This window comes from Cimex lectularius, unplaced genomic scaffold (assembly GCF_000648675.2).
Source record: "Cimex lectularius strain Harlan isolate CLEC.00 unplaced genomic scaffold, Clec_2.1 scaffold162, whole genome shotgun sequence".
Classification (NCBI taxonomy): Eukaryota; Metazoa; Arthropoda; class Insecta; order Hemiptera; family Cimicidae; genus Cimex; species Cimex lectularius.
Window position 1 is genome coordinate 722,635 of NW_019393086.1, and position 20,120 is coordinate 742,754.

The 20,120-nt window shown below is 35.3% G+C and overlaps 2 protein-coding genes across 2 annotated transcripts in view; both read left to right on the forward strand.

Moving 5' to 3' along the window:
• The window catches only part of LOC106666137, a 104,102-nt gene that overhangs the window by 32,975 nt on the left and 51,007 nt on the right, over nucleotides 1–20,120 (forward strand). Inside the window, exon 2 of the mRNA XM_014393073.2 lies at nucleotides 3,174–3,287. Coding sequence (XP_014248559.1) covers nucleotides 3,174–3,287 — 114 coding nt within the window. The remainder of the gene's footprint in view (nucleotides 1–3,173; nucleotides 3,288–20,120) is intronic.
• On the forward strand, nucleotides 8,207–9,702 carry LOC112128097. The gene has a single exon (XM_024229889.1). The coding sequence runs from the start codon at nucleotides 8,277–8,279 to the stop codon at nucleotides 9,612–9,614; it is 1,338 nt and encodes a 445-aa protein (XP_024085657.1). The 5' UTR covers nucleotides 8,207–8,276; the 3' UTR covers nucleotides 9,615–9,702.

Here is a 20,120-nt window from a genome sequence, read left to right on the forward strand (position 1 = left end):
GGCCGTGCATTCGAACACGACATACTTACAAATGGGCTTTTTTTCAAAAACACCGGTAGCCTGAGGGTTCAAATAACCTCGTAGTTGGTGGGTAAAAAAAGAAAAAAAGAAAAATTTGTAAATTAAATAATTGTGAATTTTAATTATTTTTAGTTTTAGATAGTTGTAATATCTATAAAGACCGAGATTTAATTATCTATATTTCTGTTTAAAGGTATTTTGATAGTAAAAAAACTGGTTTACTGCATATAATTTCATATTTTAACGTATTCACATTGCATATTATTGCATATTTCAAGGCATATTTTGGCAATCTTTACTGCATAAAAATCCGGTCTCTGGTGATAACACTTCTAAATCGTTGACTAAGTATATGAAACACTGAGAGGAGGTCACGGGGGCGACTATCTCAACAGCAGAAATCTTCTGTAAATGGATATTACTATACCTTTTATGAGGGGAGCATTTTGATTGATATGAAAGATGCAGCTGGGAAGAGAACGGGGTGTCTGTTGAAAATTGATGTAAGGATTTTGATTGAATTGTCTGAATTCTTCGGTTATTGGAATTATTCAGAAATCGTGAGATGCGGTCTGGTGTGATGTAGGTTTCAGAAAAGCATTTTCTTTATCGTGCCAACGTTTCGATCTTTATTGAGATCATCTTCAGAGCCTGGGATTTACAAACATTGTTTACATTTAACAAATACATTTAGGATGTGGAAAAGTGAATGTAATGATATATGTATGCTATCTATATTGAATTTGATTAATGATATTGGCGTAGCTGCGACTGAGTTTACATGTACCTGTTCTGTAATTGATGCTGTGTTTATCTCTGTTGATATAAACTATTTCTAAGAAATTACGTTTATATTTGTTTTGTTCTGAATGTAATATTTTTGGATTTTTGAAGTCGAAATTGTGTTGGTGTTCAAAATGGTGGATAGCGAGTGCTGTAGGATTTTGCTTGGGTTTTTTTGCAATCATAGATATGCTACTTTACACTCTTGTCCAGATATTGGGATGTAAGACCGATGTAAGTTGCCGGACAGTTTAAACAATTGATTTTGTAAATTACGTCAGATTTATTTGTTATTGGTGTGGAATCTTTAATTTTGGAAAAAAGTGTTTGGATTATTTTATAATTTTTGAAAGCTATTTTGAATTTATCGGACGAGAGAAATGTGTTTAATTTATGTGATAGGCCTTGAATAAATGGCACGGAAATGTATGCTGGTTTGTTTTTATTTGATAGACTTAATGTAGTATTATTAGTAATAGTGGATGGTGTTAGTGTTGAGTTGTAGTTGTTGATTATTCTGTTAATAATGCGTTTAGGGTAGAGATTGTTATGGAGGATCTGTTGTATATCTTTATGTTCTTGTGGTGAAATCATCCATGGCTTAGGGCAATCATTCTGTGAAGTAACCATTTGGCTGTGTTTATTATTGTATGAAGAGGATGGTATGATTTAAAGTTGAGGTAGCGATCTGTGTTTCTTGGTTTTTGGTACCAATCTGTGATTAATGTGCCATCTGGTTGTTTTATTACGAGTATATCTAAAAATGGTATTTTTTTGTTGTTTTCGGTTTCATGTGTAAATTGTAGGCGTGGGTGAAAGCTATTAAATGTATTAATGTAGTTTGAATTTGTTCTGTGGGAACTGCTGTCAACATATCATCTACGTATTACGGTTATTGGAATGTTTGGTTGACTCCCATTCACCTTGGAGAATGGCGTAAAGCAACGAAGAAATAAAACTATTCATTAAAAAAAGAAGGAGAACAAAATTAAAAAACAAAATTGCTTAAAAATCCAGTTTTTCTAATGCTGTTTTCAAAAAACAGCACTAAGATTATTTTTTAAAATTATTGATGAATTGCGAAGAGACGAATACAATGTGTACAAACAGCTTGGCCATTTTCGTGTTCTTTTCTCTTTAAAATGTTTTGCTAACTCTTTTTGTACTTACTGGCATGTAAAAAAATAAAACCAATTTGTTTTATGATTTATTTAGAAATTTTGGAGAATCCATCAACGTCTACTTGCCAACTATTTTGGCTCTGAAGCTCAATTTTCGTGCTTTTTGGCGATCACTTGGCAGCAGATTTTTGCTCTTATTATTCGGTCCATGTTCGATTTTTTTACAGCTTCAGCAATAAAACGGATTCCCTTTAATTCGGACACTCGAGAATGGAAATATTATTGTCGTTGAATTGCAGGCAAACGTGACCAAAATGAAATGCTTGTAGTGAAATTCTGCCGTGATAATCGATGGTTACTTGGCCAAAAACCATCGAAGAAGCCCAAGATTAGATTTAAAACGCAATACCGATGTCTTTTTGGTAGGAATTATGAGTTTTTAAGTTTTCCTTTCCTGAAAAAAAAAAAATCAACTTTTCACATATAAAAGTGCATTTTTTCTAAACGTGATCAACTGATTTGGATTATCAAATTTATAATCATTAAATATACAATTTAGAGTTGTTATGGCTAAGGAATTTTAAAAAAATACTATACAGTTTATGATAACAAAAATGTTTTTAGTTAAAAAATTAGACAATTTTTTTACGAACTTCTGATCGAATTAACATTTCTAACTTTAAAATAAATTTTGTTATCCAAACAATTTAGAACACATTCCGTTTATAAAATTTTATTCAAATTGATTGAACGGTTTTTGATAAAACTGCAAAAATATAAGGGGTTTTCGCCGCTCTTAGTTGCGAACTGCAGTCAAAATTCTGTCCAAAACAGATACAGAAATTTTGGACTGATTACATAAAATTTGAATTAATAATCAAATTTCAGGGGTACTTAATTTCAAGTTTTTTACATATATTAAGGTTTTAGTTATTTTCCAATAAAAGCATTTGTAATTATGATTTGTGACCTTTTATCAGTTTGGCAATCCATAAAACCGGACATTGTAAACAGTTAGCTTTTTTTGAATGAAAAATGAGTGTTTTCTGCGAATTAGTTTGTGAGAGATCTTTTGAAAAATAAAGTATATACGATGTTTATTTTGAACTCTGAGTTTAATATCAATGTAGGCGTAAATACCATATTGACCTACACGCCCACTTCTGTCCCAGTGCTATTTATCTCCAACTCATATTTTTATTTTTATTACTATTAGCATTTAAAGAGTTGTCTTTTAATTGTTTTCAGCCTTGGTTTACGATTGATGATGGGCGAATTTCCCGTCGAGCAGGCCCTGGAGAAGCTGTTCACCGAATTTACAAGAGGTTGGGGCCATCTGAACTGCCACAAACTTTTCCCCAGGTAAGTCACCTCGGCGATAATTTTGAAATAAACCCGTCACCGAAGTGGGGTAGCGGATTCACGGCTCACCTTTTCTTATCTATTTCCGTTATTGTGCGGTAAAATCCCAGTAAACCACGTTCATTTGTAGGCGTTTGACTTTTTTCATCGCTTTTGAAACTCATCTACCACGATGTTTAACGGTGCGTCGAATCCCCGGCCGTCACGAGTGCATAATTTTTTTTCAACATGATCGTGATCGACTTAGATGAAACTTGCAACTTTTTCTACTAAGCCAAATCAGCCCCAACTCCATCAGCTAAAAAACTATCGACAATTTATATTTTCACAAAAGTACAAACGGTACGGTTCGTCGTACCTTACTTTGTTCATTCTATACCATTTTTCTTATACCCATGTGAATTGCAAGTGATCAATGTAACAAAACATATTTTATGCACCATATCTCAGTATCTCTTATGAAAGACTTCTCACTATATGTTTTTTCCTATTGTGCTTCTGTTTGTCAATACGACATGGGAAGAAATATACCTTCTGTCGGGTTTGTCTGTCAAAAATTACATATTTAATCAACCAAAAATGAAAGATAAAACATAGTTAATGCTAAACATCAAACACAACTAGATTTTATTACTGCCAATTCAATTCCTGAATCAGCTCATATAGTCATATTAGTATATGGCAATACCTCGTTGCTGACCTAGAATGTTTTTGAGACCACAAATCAGATACTCTTTCGAAAACGATTGGAGGCAAGGCGCAATCAAACCAAGGACTGAAGAGAGTATTTGTCCATAAAGTTGCTCCAAGGACTGTTCGAAGGATGCTCTTGACTCGAGTTCTTGCTGTTCCAACCCAACCTATTATGTTAAACTACAGTTACCATAGGCAATTCCTTGTCGACTCTGGTGTTCATCAGGGTGTAGTGTTTAATCCTAACACCTTACCAGGTTTACACAGCTGACATACCATCCTTCAACTCATGCCTGACCTTTGCAAACGATAGAGCAATCCTAGTAGAAAACTCTGATCTTGTTGTTTCCACTTGATATCTTAAAAAACATGTCACACTACTCGAGACTTCGTGTGAAAAAATGAAATTTAACACCTAATCTACATGTTACATTTACCCTTCGTAGAGGTAGTCACTAACTAACACTAGTAGTAGGTAGTCTCTATGTCACTAACCCCTTGCTCTTCCAACAGTGGACAAGGTGCAATATGTAAGGACGTTTATAGAAAAACGACTGACGTGGAATTCACACTTGCGCCTTAAATAACAACAACCGATCAAACTATTCTAAATTCTCTCGCAGCTTCTTGTCAAACTATGTAATTTCTCTCTGCACAACAAAAGACAATTTTAAAACTCCATACTAAAACCAATATGGATAGGATGACGAAGTCTTTGGTCGCCCTAGCATTTTCCGTATTCAGAATGTTCAATCTAATACATACCCCCTACATTTTCACGCGTCTATTTAAACTGCTCAAAAATGGATAGGAATATTGCCAATTTTGTTTTATTTACTTTCCTTAGCATTTTTATTTTATTTCTATTATTAATTGAATTAATCTTTATTAGAAATTATTATGGTTTAGCAGAAGGAATTTTTTTAAGGGATTTTGAAAAATAACAAAATAAAAGGTTTTAATCCCATAAGTTTATTAGACATAATAAGTTTTTTTAAACAATTAATACCGTGTATAATGTCCTCTGATAGCTAAAACCTCTGTTCACCATTTAGGATTACTGTTAACTAATTTCATAAGGAATTTCACTCCATAGATGCTGCACTCAGTAGTTGCAGGTCAACTGGCTGCGGATGGTTATCCGAAAAGCCTCCTCTGCAATGGATCTCACATGTGCTTGATGGGATTGAGGTCTGAAAACAATGTGGGATGGAGCAGATGGGAAATTCCTAGGTTTTCTAACGTTGAAAACAACTCTGCCTCTATGAGGTCTGGCATTGTATCTAGAAATCGAAAATCCCTGCCAAAGAGATCCCCGGTTTCATGGATGTATTCCTCGATAAATTCTTAGATATTATGGGGGTGAGGTTGCCTTTATCAATATGGAGTCCAGTTCTTTCTCTGTGTAAATCTCAGCCCAGACCATTACACCGCTTCCTCCAAACTGCACTGAAGGGAATAGGCCCTGGGGCATTGACGCACCCCTGTCCTCAGTGGACTCTTTGGCACCTGCTATCACTATACAGACAGAAACGCGACTCATCAATTAACATAACAGCATTCCAATTGGTGTTATCTTCTAGGCGCTCGCTGCACCACACTCTCCTCAGTTGCTGGTGGCGGCTGTTGCTGCAGGTCGTCTCAAATAGTCATACGATGTGAGGTCGTCTACCCACAATCATTTGTGTTGAAGGCCTTGCCAGAACATTTTGTACTTCATTTAGGATCTGGCGGGAACTATGAAAATGGTTCCGTCTTGAAGCAATGAAAATATACTATCAGCCCTACTATTGGCAATTCCAGTTTCTCGGAATCGGGCTAAACCCCGGGAGACCACGCTCTGAGACACGCCAACTGCCTCTGCGATACTCACTTGCCGGTGACTTCGATGACTTATTGTCACAATACTATTTACTTGTGTTTTAAGATGTCTTTCCATGGTTAAAGAGAATACAACTGTATTAAAACTGAGAAAAAACGAGCAAAGTTGTTTGTTTACAAAATGGGTAATCTTCGTGTTTACTATTCTTAAGTAAATCCGTTATTAAAATTGATCGAAAAAAAGATTTATTTGTTTTCGATTCGTATTTTTTATCTTGATTTATCCAACTAACAATAATACATTGGTTAATTTCAATAAAATTATTAGAATAAGAATAAACTAGAAATATCCCTATTCATTTGAGCAGTTTATTATGTATGAAATAAAACTACGCACAAATATTTAAATGTTCCCTTTGCCCAGGATCCCGTTATCGTAAATTACACTCCATCGTATTCACTACAAGACTGAGTGAAAGTTGAAAAATTTCTTGTAAATCAACAAAGACATTGAAACAAAGCAGAGAATAGTTCCTTTACCCTTTGTACACTCTGATGATGTTTTGTTGATAAACAGACGTACGGGTCATGCGTGGTTCCTTAATTTCTTCTTTCCTTTTTTTAAATACGTGAATCGTATCTAAACCTGTCATGTAAAACACGTGTTTTGTTTTTTGGGCATCCCTTCCTAAAAAAATCAACTTTTCACGTATAAAAGATTATTTTTCTAAACGTGATCAACTGATTTGGATTATCAACTTTTATAATCATTTCATATATAATTTAGAGTTGTTATGGCTAAGGAAATAAAAAAATACTATACAGTTTATGATAACAAAAAAGTTTTTAGTTAGAAAATTAGACAATTTTTTTACAAACTTTAAATTCTCATCAAATTAAAATTTCTAACTTTAAAATAAAATTTGGTATCCAAACAATTTACAACACATTCGGAAACAAGTTTGTAAAATTTTATTCAGATTGATTGAACGATTTATGAGAAAACTGGCAAAATATGAGCGGTTTTCGCCCTCTTAGTTGCGAACTGCAGTCAAAATTCTGTCTAAAACAGATACAGAAATTTCGGACTGATTACATAAAATCTGAATTAATAATCAAATTTCAGGGGTAGTGAAATTCATTGAAGTTTTCTACATATGTTAAGCTTTTTTAGTTAAACATTTAGTTTATTTGAACAACACAAATATTTTAGTCACCATAAGTTAATTTATTTGTGTGAAAGCCATGACATGGAGTTTCGTTAGTGATTTTATTTCCCAACCAAATTTAATGGTATTATCCTTGTTTTAATAACATAAAGTCCAAAATTAAATTAATTAATTTCTTAAAAAAGTTAAAATATTAATAATATAATCGACTCTGACAAATTTTATAATCCAATAAATAATAATACTAATAAAATAAAATGATTGCATGACGAACAACTTTATATACACAGAAATACATATTACACATTATGTTTAAAATAAAAAATCGAAATAAATAACCTTGGGCGATTGTTTTTATCCATTTTCCATACTTACATTTATAATGATTTTATATAGTCGAAATTAAGCTTTTACTTAATAATTAATTGCCATGATGCCATTTGGTAATTTTTTATGCGAAATCAATCGATAAGGGTTCGCAGTAGTAAAGAAGATTAACAACAACATTTATTTTTGCCTGGTGCGCATCCATTTAGATGTTATCCACTGTCATATAGATCTGAGATTGTAGTTGTCGAGGAATGCTGATAACTTTGAATTTATAGCCGGAACAGCTTATCTGAAAAAAGAATCGATATACAATTAAAGGAGATAAAAAACAAACACTTTTATTTTATTGTTTATTTCAAACTATATGTGTGTATTTTTAGCATTATATAGATTACAACATACTTACTTAAATGAAAACTGGAAATTCAGACGATTAAAAAAAAAAAAATTATAATAGTTTGAAAGAAAATTCACCAAAACACACCGGATAATCATTTAGTGATAGAATAAATTTAAGTAAACGATTTTCCTTTGTTTTAGTGAATTTTCTTTCAAACTATCATAAATAATTTTTTATTAAAGTCACGAATTTTTGATCTCGTTTAATTTATTTTACATAAAAATAAGTGCCGATGTTTTAATTAATGTAACAATAAAAATCCATATAGTTTAAAATCAAAATCAAAATATAAGTGTCCGTTATTTTTTGGCTTTGAACATATTTTGTGATGATAGTTCAATTTTCAACGGAAGGTAAAATAAAATAGTATACCTTTCTTCACCATTTTAAATTTAGAATTTTCAGTCTGTGTTTATCCTTGGCCGAGTAAACATCGTCGTCAGATATCACACAGGATCCTGTTCCTTAAGCAGGAAGTAGACCCATTTTATAATTATTTCTTTTTTAAATTACTAGTGTAAATTATACGAGTAATTTACGCTTTGGTTTTCACCGTCACATTTTCAACGTCTCTGGATGGAGATAGAGACGAGGTCTGGGCATATGCCCTTTGACCCTTTACCTCCTGATAAAGCCGAATCTATTTTCAAACTGAAATCTACTTGGTGCAAAAAATACCTTATAATGTCTTTTGATAAAAACATGACTTCAAAGACTTTTAACGATTTCAGCCCCTTTAAAATATGTAAATTCGTTAAGAGCTTCTGCCCACAAACCTCCTTAAAATTTCTAAAAAACGGATCAATCTTACTCGATGTTGATAAGGAAAAAGATTTTATTAATCTCCAAAATATAAAAACGTACGACACTTTACCTATTATTTTTGAACTACACAAATCTCTTAACTTCTCACGAGGTGTTATTTCTGTGAGGGAACTTATCAACTGTGAGACCACCGAAATCTTAGCAGAATTAAAATCCCAAGGCGTCTCAAATATTAGACGTATATTTAAAACTGTAAATAAAGTGAAAATCCCTACCGCAACCCTTATCATTACGTTTGAAAGACCAACCCTACCGGAAGAAATAGTCTTAGATTTTCTAAAAGTTAAAGTACGGCCATACGAACCAAACCCACTGCTTTGTTTTTCGTGTTTCCGCTACCGACACATCAAAAATTTCTGTAAAATAGTTAACTGCGGCAAATGCGGAGAAAATTCTCACGATACTGCTAACTGCCCAAATCCCCCTCACTGCCTAAATTGTTCCGGATCACACGCAGCATACGATAAAAGCTGCTCAGTATATATTAGGGAAAAAGAAATAGAAAAGATACGCTGCTCTGAAAAAGTATCATTTAATCAAGCTGAAAACATTTTGAAAAAACGGGAAGCACAACTACAAAAATCTGTCACCTACGCTCAAATTACGTGTACAAACAACCAGAATAACACCTCGCAGCACTGCAGTACTCATAAAATAAACGAACATATCTCGAACTCCAATTCTAATAATAAGCAAAGTACAGATAAACACGCTGAACAAACATCTGCACCAGGAAACATTGAAAATCTGAGCTTACAAATTACCAAACTTAGCAATGCAATAGAATTTATTATTAAAAAAATAAACCTCCTCGAAAACCAAGGAAATGCTAGGGAAAACAAACATGTAATAATAAAAATGCCACCTCAAAGTGGCTCCACACAAACACAAAACTTAAAACCCCTGACCTTAAAACATTTAACTGACTCCCGAACAACAATAAAACGAGACAGACCCGCCTCTCAAGAATCCACCTACAGTAATGGCAGCACAACCCTAAAAAGCACTACTGACACGAAAACTGGACCTAAAACGAATAGCACTGAATTAAACAAAACCAAAAAACATGCTAAAATGAATCAAAGCTAACTATAAAAACTATACCTTTGTAAAACCCTAGACACAATGTAACTACTTACTGTTAATCTTATTATAAAATGAGAAACATATCTTCAAAAGAACATAAAACAAATTAAACAACTTACAAAACAAATAACAAATAGTCGACAAAATGAACATTATACAGTGGAATATAAATGGTCTGATTTCAAATCGACATGAGGTAGAACTACTGGTAAGCCACTTAAATAGCTCAATCCTATGTATACAGGAAACTAGACTAAAACCTGAAGATAAATTTGCTTTTAGACATTTTACGACTCTAAGAAAGGATTATGTCCAGAATCGAATTGCCAGTGGTGGAGTCTGTATAATGATTAGAAATAGTATACCTTTTAAAGTACTCAACCTAATTACCCAATTACAGATAATCGCAATAAGAATACTCAATCCTCCCCAGTTTACAATCTGCTCGTTGTATATACCACCAAGCCAAAACATATCAGCCCTCGACTTAACTGATGTATATAATCAATTACCAAAACCAGTTATGATATTAGGAGACTTTAACGCCCACAATTGCTTATGGGGAGGAGAAAACAATAATCCTAAAGGGAAAGAGGTAGAAAAATTCTTGGACCAAACTAACCTTAATATTCTAAATGATACTTCCCCTACACATGTTTGCATAAGATCGGGAAAACTGTCAAACATAGATCTGTCTATAATTAGCCCTAGTCTCAACCCTCTATTTACATGGCGTACGATTACCGGATACAACAGTGATCATTTCCCAATCCTAATTGAATCTTTAAACGACACCCCTACCTACTGCTCTCCCCAATCATGGCGACTACATAAAGCGAACTGGCCGTTATATAAAACAAACGTCGATCTTAAAAAGATAAATCTGGAAAATGAAATAGATCAAATAATCAATAACCTCAATAAAACCATTATAGATGCTGCCCTCAGGGCAATTCCACTCAGTAAGATATCTTGTCCCCAGCAAAAACGGGTGCCATGGTGGAATAATCAATGCGATAAAGCCCTGAAAGCAAGAGGTAAAGCTCTGTCCAGATTCATTAGAAGACCATCGACCACAAACTTAGAAAGATATAAAACAGCAAAAAAACATGCGAGATATATCATTAAACTAAGTAAGAAACAATCCTGGCTAAAATTCTTAGAGAAAACAAATTCAAATACACCACTCTCAGTATATTGGAATACAATCAGGAAAATTGTAGGTAAAAAACAATATAATCCAATTACATGCTTAAAAAATAGTAACAATGCGTACACTAATAACCCAGAAGAAATAGCAAATTTTATTGGTCAGTACTTCTACGAAATATCAGCTACAAAGAACTATCCACCACATATAAAACAAAGAAAAACTGAAATAGAAGCGATAAATACTCCTCCGGATTGCAATGCATATCATCCCCTAAACTTACCTTTCTCGTATGACGAATTCACTATAGCCCTGAATTCGCGGAAAGATACTGCCCCTGGACCAGATAATATATGTATTGCCATGATAAAAAATCTCAGACAGGCTGATAAAATGATCATTTTAGAAATTTTAAACAAAATCTTTCTATCAGGTGTTTTCCCAAAGATTTGGTCTTGTGCGACAGCAATTCCTATCCTTAAAAAGAATAAACCGGCTCATGAAGTCAATAGCTACCGTCTTATATCTCTCACATGCTCATTATGTAAAGTGTTAGAAAAAATCATAGCCAACAGATTGACATGGTTTTTAGAACACAACTCGTTCCTCCCTCCCTGGCAGAGCGGTTTCAGAAAAAATAGGAGTACAAGAGATAATCTTGTTAACTTGGAAGCTGAGATACTATATGCTTTTAATAGCGGAGAAAAACTATTGGCAGTCTTTCTTGACTTAGAAAATGCCTTTGACCGCACTCTTAAATTTCTAATAATAGGGTCATTAAGAAGATATGGAATAGTCGGTAACACCCTCACCTTTATTGAAAATTTCCTTAAGTCAAGGCGATTTAAAGTCAGATGTGGTAATTCTTCTTCCAGAGAATTTCAACAAGAGAATGGCGTACCACAGGGATGTGTCCTAAGTGCGCTACTTTTCTGTTTAGCACTGAATAAGGTCTCGGAACAAGTAAAATTACCTGTTCGTAGCATGCTATACGCAGACGATATTGTTATTTATTGTACGGGTAAAAACATCGATACATTGAAATCTAATATGCAAAATGCACTTAACGATGTAACTAACTGGCTGATGAATAATGGATTCAAACTATCTGAGACTAAAACGATTGCAGTCCTTTTCGCCAAAAGAAAGCCCATATCACCTCCCTCATTAATGATAAACAGAAAACCAGTTAGATTTTCAGATTCGGTATGCTATTTAGGGCTCATATATGACAAAACTCTGAACTGGTCATATCATATAAAAGCATTGAAAGCTCGGTGCAATAAAGCATTAGACGTTCTTAGAACTGTTAGCTCCACCTCGTGGGGTGCTGACAGGATAAGTATGCTTAGGCTGTACAGAACAATAATACGTTCAAAATTGGATTACGGCTGTAATGCGTACGGCTCAGCTTCTCAGAAACATCTAAGCATGCTAAACAGTGTACATCATGCAGGCATAAGACTAGCAATCGGCGCTTTTAGGTCGAGCCCGGTAAATAGCTTATATGTCGATTCGGGTGAACTGCCACTAACCTACCGCAGAGGACTGTTAGACGCAAAGTTCCTAGCCTCTATTCTGTCTACGCCTTCGCATCCGCTCAATATCTTCTTTCCGGCCAAACGGCTCATCCCCGCAGAAGAATACAACAATACCCCAAGAAAACATTTTCCAATCCGTGCCTCTCATATAATCTCAAAATTTAGATCATCCATCATAGACTTTAAGAAAATTCAAGACAGAACTGCAAGTTGCTCCCCTCCTTGGTTATTCCCTAAACCCAATATACATTTATCCCTTACAAAACTCCCAAAAAATACAACACCTCCCATACAATACCAACAAGAATTTTTGAATATAAAAAGTAATTTTAACAACGCCACATTCATATACACAGACGGATCGAAAGGCCTGGATGGAGTCGGGGCTGCCTTTGTATGTGAAGAAAGAAATTTCTATTTCACACTTTCACCCATTTGTAGTAATTTCTTTGCGGAGTTGCTTGCCATATATAAGGCAGTTAACATATGCGATACCTCGAAAAAACAAATAATAATTTGCACTGATTCCCTGTCCGTTTTACACACCATTCAAAATTTTTTCACCTATAATATTCTAATACAAGGAATATATTACGCTTTAAGGAATCATAAAAATTCGGGAGTAGCCGTAGATTTTATGTGGATACCTAGTCACTGTAATATTATAGGAAATGAAAATGCTGACAAGGCTGCCAAAGTCGCCACAGCCAAAGGACTCAGGTACAACGAGATCTCACGTAGTGACCTTAGCTCCATGATAAAACGTAACATCTGGATGCAATGGCAAAGGGAATGGAACAACATCACAAACAACAAGTTACGTGAAATAAAACCATGTGTAACTGCATGGAACTCCTCCTCCCGCAAATCAAGGAAAGAGGAAACTGTACTTGCGAGGTTGAGAATAGGACACTGTAGAATCACCCATGAGTACCTCATGAGACGTGAATCCCCCCCGAACTGTACGACTTGTGGCGTGCTTCTAACCGTGAAACACATACTCACTGAATGCAGAACATATAACCAATTAAGAGACAAACACAAACTAACAGACGATATTTACTGCACCCTTAGTGACGATGGTTCCATTTCCGATCTGTTTGCTTTTCTTAGGGAATCGGCGCTTATGTCAAAAATATAGTGTCATTTCATTGATGTTGAGTCCGGTATCGGGAACGCGTAGAAATTGTATTAAATTTAATTGACTTTTTTCGGCTCGTGAGGCTCGGGATCGGCGGGGTGCGGGGCCGTGTGGCCGGCTGGGGCGGGGGGCGCCGGAGGAGCCTACAAGGGCGAAATGAAGCCCGAGGCCTGGGATGGACGTGGGAGTGGGCGCGCAGCACCCGCACGTCCATCGGAAGGCCTAGTAGGACAATAGAAGTAAGAAGTAAGGAAATAATACATCCGACGCTCTTTCGCCCTTGCACCGGCCCGGGGGCTTCGTGGCTTGCGCCGGACTCTGGCCTACGACACTTGTGTGCCTTATGGATAATTATCAAGGCAAAAAATGACCTAAATGGTTGAGTTGCCTTTATAATTTATAAAAAAAAAAAAAAAAAAAAAAAATTTAGAATTTTTAGCCAGTTTGTCATCTTTTAATCTATATGAGAAACATTATAATGCTCAAACGAGGGATTTAATACCACAATCCGGAAAATTACCTTTAAAAAACAAACTTGCTTAATTAAAGACCAAGTTAATTTTCGGTTAGTTATTCTCACGTTTACCTTAGCCCAATGAAAATCAAAGGGCAATCATTAAAAGGGCGGAATTTGCGCAGATCGCCTTCCCACTGTTCGTAATATTAATTAATATTTAAAACAGCCCTCGGTCCTTGAAAACCGCATCGAATATTGGGTTCAAAAGCTCTGCGGTAGTCTGTTGTTTGACGAAATTGGAAAGAGTTCGCCCTAATTAAACCCGCGTCAGGGTCGGCATAATAAATTCTAGTTTATTGGTATCGATCTTTTGTATAAAAAAAATGCCAAGAGAAGAAAATTAATTAATTATTTCGTTTTAAGTTCAATAAAACCTCAATGAAAATCTTTTCTTTGAGACTTGGTTCTCCCTAGTCGACGAGATCCATTGATGGTGAAACGATTCATTTTTAATGGCAAGATTAATTAAAAAGACAATTATCCGTAATTTTATTTATTTTTTATGTTTTTATAGGTTTCAAATAGGCGGCCATGAATATTAACATAAAAATGGTTAAAACTAACATCCGTGTTCTACAAATGGAAACTGTACACTAGTTCTCAGTAGCATTTACGCACATCCTTGAGATTTTATAGTACCGACAAAGAACTCTTTGTTGAATTGACTTTGTCGATTTTCATCTCTAATCTTGACGAAGGTTTCTTTTTTTCAATCTTCCTCGTTTGAACTTGTTTTCTTTAAAAATGAATTTTAGGGTTTGTTCGCGCCTATTTAGGGAGATACTTTAGTTTGGTAATGAGAATGTATATTTCGAGTGAGAGAGTGTGAGGTGGAACAGGTGAGAGGGGGCCCTACGTAGGGCCGATTGTTTTCCCCCCTTTAAGAGTCTTCGTTAGTGCCCAGTCTGTTTCATCTCGATTCGCACGCGATTTGTCCTTTTCTTGGCTGTTGTTCGAGCCACCAGGATTTCTCTTTCTGGAACCAGCCGATGGGCCAAATGTTGAGGTAACACCTAGAAGCCCAGGTAAGGGTTGTCCATGGTCCTTTTCCCAACCCGACCGTCTTATCCTCCTGTTTCCCCCCTTACCTCGTTCGCCGAAGGAAGCTTCAACCGGAGGTGAGTGGGAAACGCTTGTTGCCAATTTAATTTATTTATATATATATATTTTGTAATTATTATTGAAATCGTCCCCGTAACATCGAAAAATACAGTCCACTCAAGATAGAACAGGGTTCATATTTTGTAGAAATTGCAAATATTGTTGAAAACAAATGGTGGCATATATAGGTGTTTTGGATGATACCGCGCTATTGCATACTTATTGTGTTTTCATATTGGAAACAACAATAAACATAGATAGAGGGTAATGAACGTGCGGACGAGGCGGCAAAGGCCGGGACGTCCCACCCTCCAGACCGGACCATCGCGACCAGGCCCTCTGACGCCAAGCTGTAAAGAACATGATAAAAGAAAGATGGCATCGTCAGTGGGCCGGGTCGTCCGAGAGGCTTTTGCGCGTCAAGAGCACGATTCGTAGATGGCCCCCCGGGAACTTGAGCCGCACACAAGGAATCGTCATTACGCGATTTGAATAGGCCATACACGGTTGACACACGGGCACCTGCTCTTCGGCCAAAGCCAGCGCAGGTGCCCCTTATGCAGAGAAAGGTTGCTCGATGTGTCCCACATACTGGAACCATGTCATCCAAGCGTGTAGGCATGCCATCCAATCTGAAAATGGTACTCGAGCGCTGCAGCGGGTTTCTGGGTCCCCTGTTCTGCTTTTTGGGGGAAATTGTTGTTTTTTTGTATTTAATGTCTTATGTGTTGTGTGTCTATATGTTTTGTCTGAGTGCATGTATTTATTAGCGTGAATAGCGAGGGGTGAGGATGAAATATAACGTCATCATCGCCCCTCGAACGTTGAGAGCGTATGAGTTTGTGTTCGAGGTCGATGGCGGAATATTTATAAAAGTACTCCATCGACCCCAAGTTAGATAAGTTTGAGTATAGGAAGGTGGAGGAATATCAAGTACTCCACCGACCAAACGGAATGAGTGTACTGTATGAATGTGTTTATTTGTATGAATTAGTGTTTGAAAGGGTAAATAGAATATAGACACACAGTTGGGGGGTGAAATGACCTAGATGTCAGAAGCCCCAGTCAAAAAAAAAAAAATAAATAAATAAAATATATAAATATAAATAAATATACATAGATACTTTTCCAGTTATTCTTTTATCTAAGGTGTTTGGCTGACATGAAAAATTAGCGTCACGAACGGGACAGGAACCTACGACCTTCGGTCCAATACTCCACTGCTCGAACGAAATTCGATTTTTCCTCTTTTTGCCATATTTTGACACTAATTTTTCATCTCACCCAAAAGCCTTGATTAAAAAAAATAATATGGTCAGTTATGACCACTAAGCAAATATGGATAGGTACATTTTTTAAACTGAAACTTAAAATTCATTCTGCTATTAAAGAATCAAGTATATTTCTCAGGTTTTTATATTTTTATTTTCCGCAATTTTTATGGTGTGTGGAAGTTATAATTGAGGTTAGGTCACACCCAGTTCTGAGGAAGAAGAGACCTCTTCTTCGGGTTTGACATTTTTGCTGTAATTAAAGTAAGGAGCTTCTGGAGACCTTCTCTTTGAAAATTTCCAGACTTGACATTTTTCAAGATTAATTATTAACTAGATCTTTCCGTAAGGCGAGCTATATTTGGACATATAAATTATATATATTGACGTATATATATTTCGAATACCAATATTGTCGGTCTAATTGTCTGCCTGCATATGGCATTTAATTTAACGTCCGACTTGCGAGTATTAGCAAATACATTGATAATGGCGATACAAATTCTCTTCCTCTGCGTCACCACTTTCTTCGCCGGTCTTTTGCCTATCATCAAGTGAAACCTGAGTAATTTGTATGTCAATAAGGAAATACTTTGGGAAAGAAAAGAATTATCAAACTGCCGCGGTTGAAATGGCATCATATTCTGTACAATTAATACTTAGACAGATCAAAACGTATTGAAACACTAATATTATTTTCATAATGCTTCGATTTATACTAAGCATATATTTTTGTTCAATTTCGGTACAATAAAAGAAAGGCTCCACCACCTCGAAGGATGTCGCATTACTCCAAAGTCACTAATAGAATGGTAGCAATGGAATAAATGGCAGCTTCGGTTGATAGCTTTATATAACCAATAATGCTGGTTATATTAGGTTATCTTGGTTGGGTTAACCATAATTCAAAATATTCCAAATATGAATACAATTTTTTTTAAAGTGTTTAAGTGTTTTAAAGTGTTAAAGTGTAAAATGTTACAAAAACCTAGGGATTATAACATATCAAACATCCGACTTTTTGAAAAATTTACATACCATTTGTGGAGCCTACACTGTATACAAGTAAAAACGAAATAAACCCGAGTGTTTTGAAAAGTTTTGTATCTGCTACTACACATGTTACGACGATAATTCTTTTTTGATGATCTATTTGATACCAATCTCTATACGATTTATTTACTCATACTTCATTTGATTATTTTAGACAGTTGGCACATTAGATAAAATATCTAATCATTACTTAATTATATTACTCGATAAGTAACAAGTAAATTGCTTTATCTTCCGTTATATATCAATAATACGCTCAAAACCTTTAGCTATTCATTTATAAAAATTCATTAAAATTATTAACATTAAGTTTTGCAGCTGAATGCTCTTAATTTATATAGAAATTACGTTGATAACACACACATATTTTTGTATTTTCGTAATTACACAATGTACGCATATAGAAGAAAACAAAGATAGCAGACTCCCCACTGAACGATAATTTTGCAGGCCGCACCCCTATTGAGCAACCCCCTTTACGTAGAAGTTAGGATAGCACTAAAAGCAGGTGGGTTTAGCAAGAAGATTTATTTTAAGTATTTTACTACCTCGCATGGGCTGCTAGTCTTGCGCTCATGTGCCCCGAAGGGCCGAACGAAATTGTTTTCTTGAAAAGTGTATCATGTCAGTTTGATTCTAAAACTAAGAATGTTTTGCAATATTGGAATATGTATCGGCATTAGAAGAATTTTGATCGTATAGCACTAGATAACGCTATGTATGTAAAGATTGGAGAAAGGGAAGGTATCCGATCAGTATAGCCTGGGACTTATTGAGGAAGAGCCCATTTTGAACGTTCCAGGAGCTGATGGCATTTAGGTCCTATTGGATTCGTGTTATAGAAATTTGAAGGTCATGAGGTGAAAAGGAGAGATAGTCATAGACGGAGAGAGTGAGAACAAAACAGATAGAGATTGCGTGAGCGAGAGGGGAAAAGGAGAGAGAAAGAGAACGATTTTCGGAAAGTTTGATTTTTGGAAATGCAATATCTTCCACTTGCTGGATATTACTTTTTTGGAATTGTTATATCGATTTTCTAGAAGTTTGAATATTAGAACTGTTCATTATTCATTATTTATTAGGGCACTCTCAACACGACGTGCAAGAATGGCACACTTACGCAGAAACCAAACACTTTGAGCCCTGAAGATGATCTCAATAAAGATCGAAACGTTGACACGATAAAGAAATGTTTTTCTGAAACCTACACCACACCAGACCGCATCTCACGGTTTCTGAATAATCATCGACTAACGGTCACTAATCAACACACATTAGAACTGTTGTTATATTTATTAGGGTTACATTTTAAAATTTGTTATAATTATGAACAATTTATCTCAAGTGCTATTTTAGTAATTGTTACATCTATTGACGAGTTGCTATAGGTTACTTTTTTGGAATTGTAATATCGTACATAGGAAAGTGACACAAGGCGAAAAATGATAAAAACCGGATTATTTAGTTTTTAAATTTAATTTATTTTAAGTATTCGTGTGTGGGATGCTACAGTGCTACAGGAAAAATGACACTACTGTAGGTGGACATAGCTGCTAGCAGCACTAATTGTCACTTTTGAATTGGCGGGATCGTACTGTCACCATTCACGAAAAGTGGCATCTCTCAGTTTTGTGTCAACCTTAAAACATCGGTATGAGTATTTATCTGCAAAAGTGACACATTTCAAGTTACGTCCGATATTTTCTTGTATAGTGAAAGATTTTGTGCTGTACAGGAGGTGCCATTTTCACATTATGAAAAAACAATTCTTAAATCATTTGTACAAATATGTTTTTCGTAATGGAAAACTAATATAGGCCGTGATGATGACGTTAAAGTAGATCGAAAGTTGAAAGCAACAATGAATTTTCTATTTTCTTTCTAGACCAAACCTTGATGTACAATTTTCGTGAATTATTTTAGTTTCATTGATTTTATTTTAATAACATTCTTAATTATAATCCATTACAGTTCGTGGTTGAAAAATGGAGCAAACTTTGGAAAATATAATTTAATTCCTCAACCTTTACACTCCGTTGTTAGACTTGTGTAATGACCTTGCTTAGACTTATACAATGAACAATTTCAATCCAACAAAGTTAAATATTTAGGACTTAGATTTGATAGAAGACTAACTTGGAATCCACACAATCGATTTAAGTTAATTAAGGTTTTTAGTTGAGATAAAAAAGTCAGTGCCACGAGCGGGATTCGAACCCACGACCTTCGGCTAGATACGCCGCTACTGTACCACTTGAGCTATCCTGACTTCTACCCTCCTTTTTGCCATTTTTCAAATGTGGTGTAATCTATTTGATTCTCGGCGACAAATAAAAATGGCAAAAAAGAGGGAAAATTCGAAAGGTAGGATTGGGAAGTTAATGTCCGAGTGGATCTGTCACGATAGCTCAAGTGGTAGAGTAGCGGCGTATCTAGCCGAAGGTCGTGGGTTCGAATCCCGCTTGTGACACTGACTTTTTTATTTCAACTAAAATCCTTAATTAATTGAAAGTTTACACAGGAAGTTTAAGTAGTGTATAATTTCAATTTCACACCTTCATACTTTTAACTCAGAAAATCTTTTAAAAAGAAGCATAGATTAAAAAATCGTCCGATCTTCCAATCTAAAGATAAGATTTTTTTTCTTCGTTTTAACTAATCCAAAACCGTGGGTTTTTAATGTCAGGTTAAATGTGTTTAGTAAATTTACAAGGGGTTTTGTGTAAAGCTTGTTT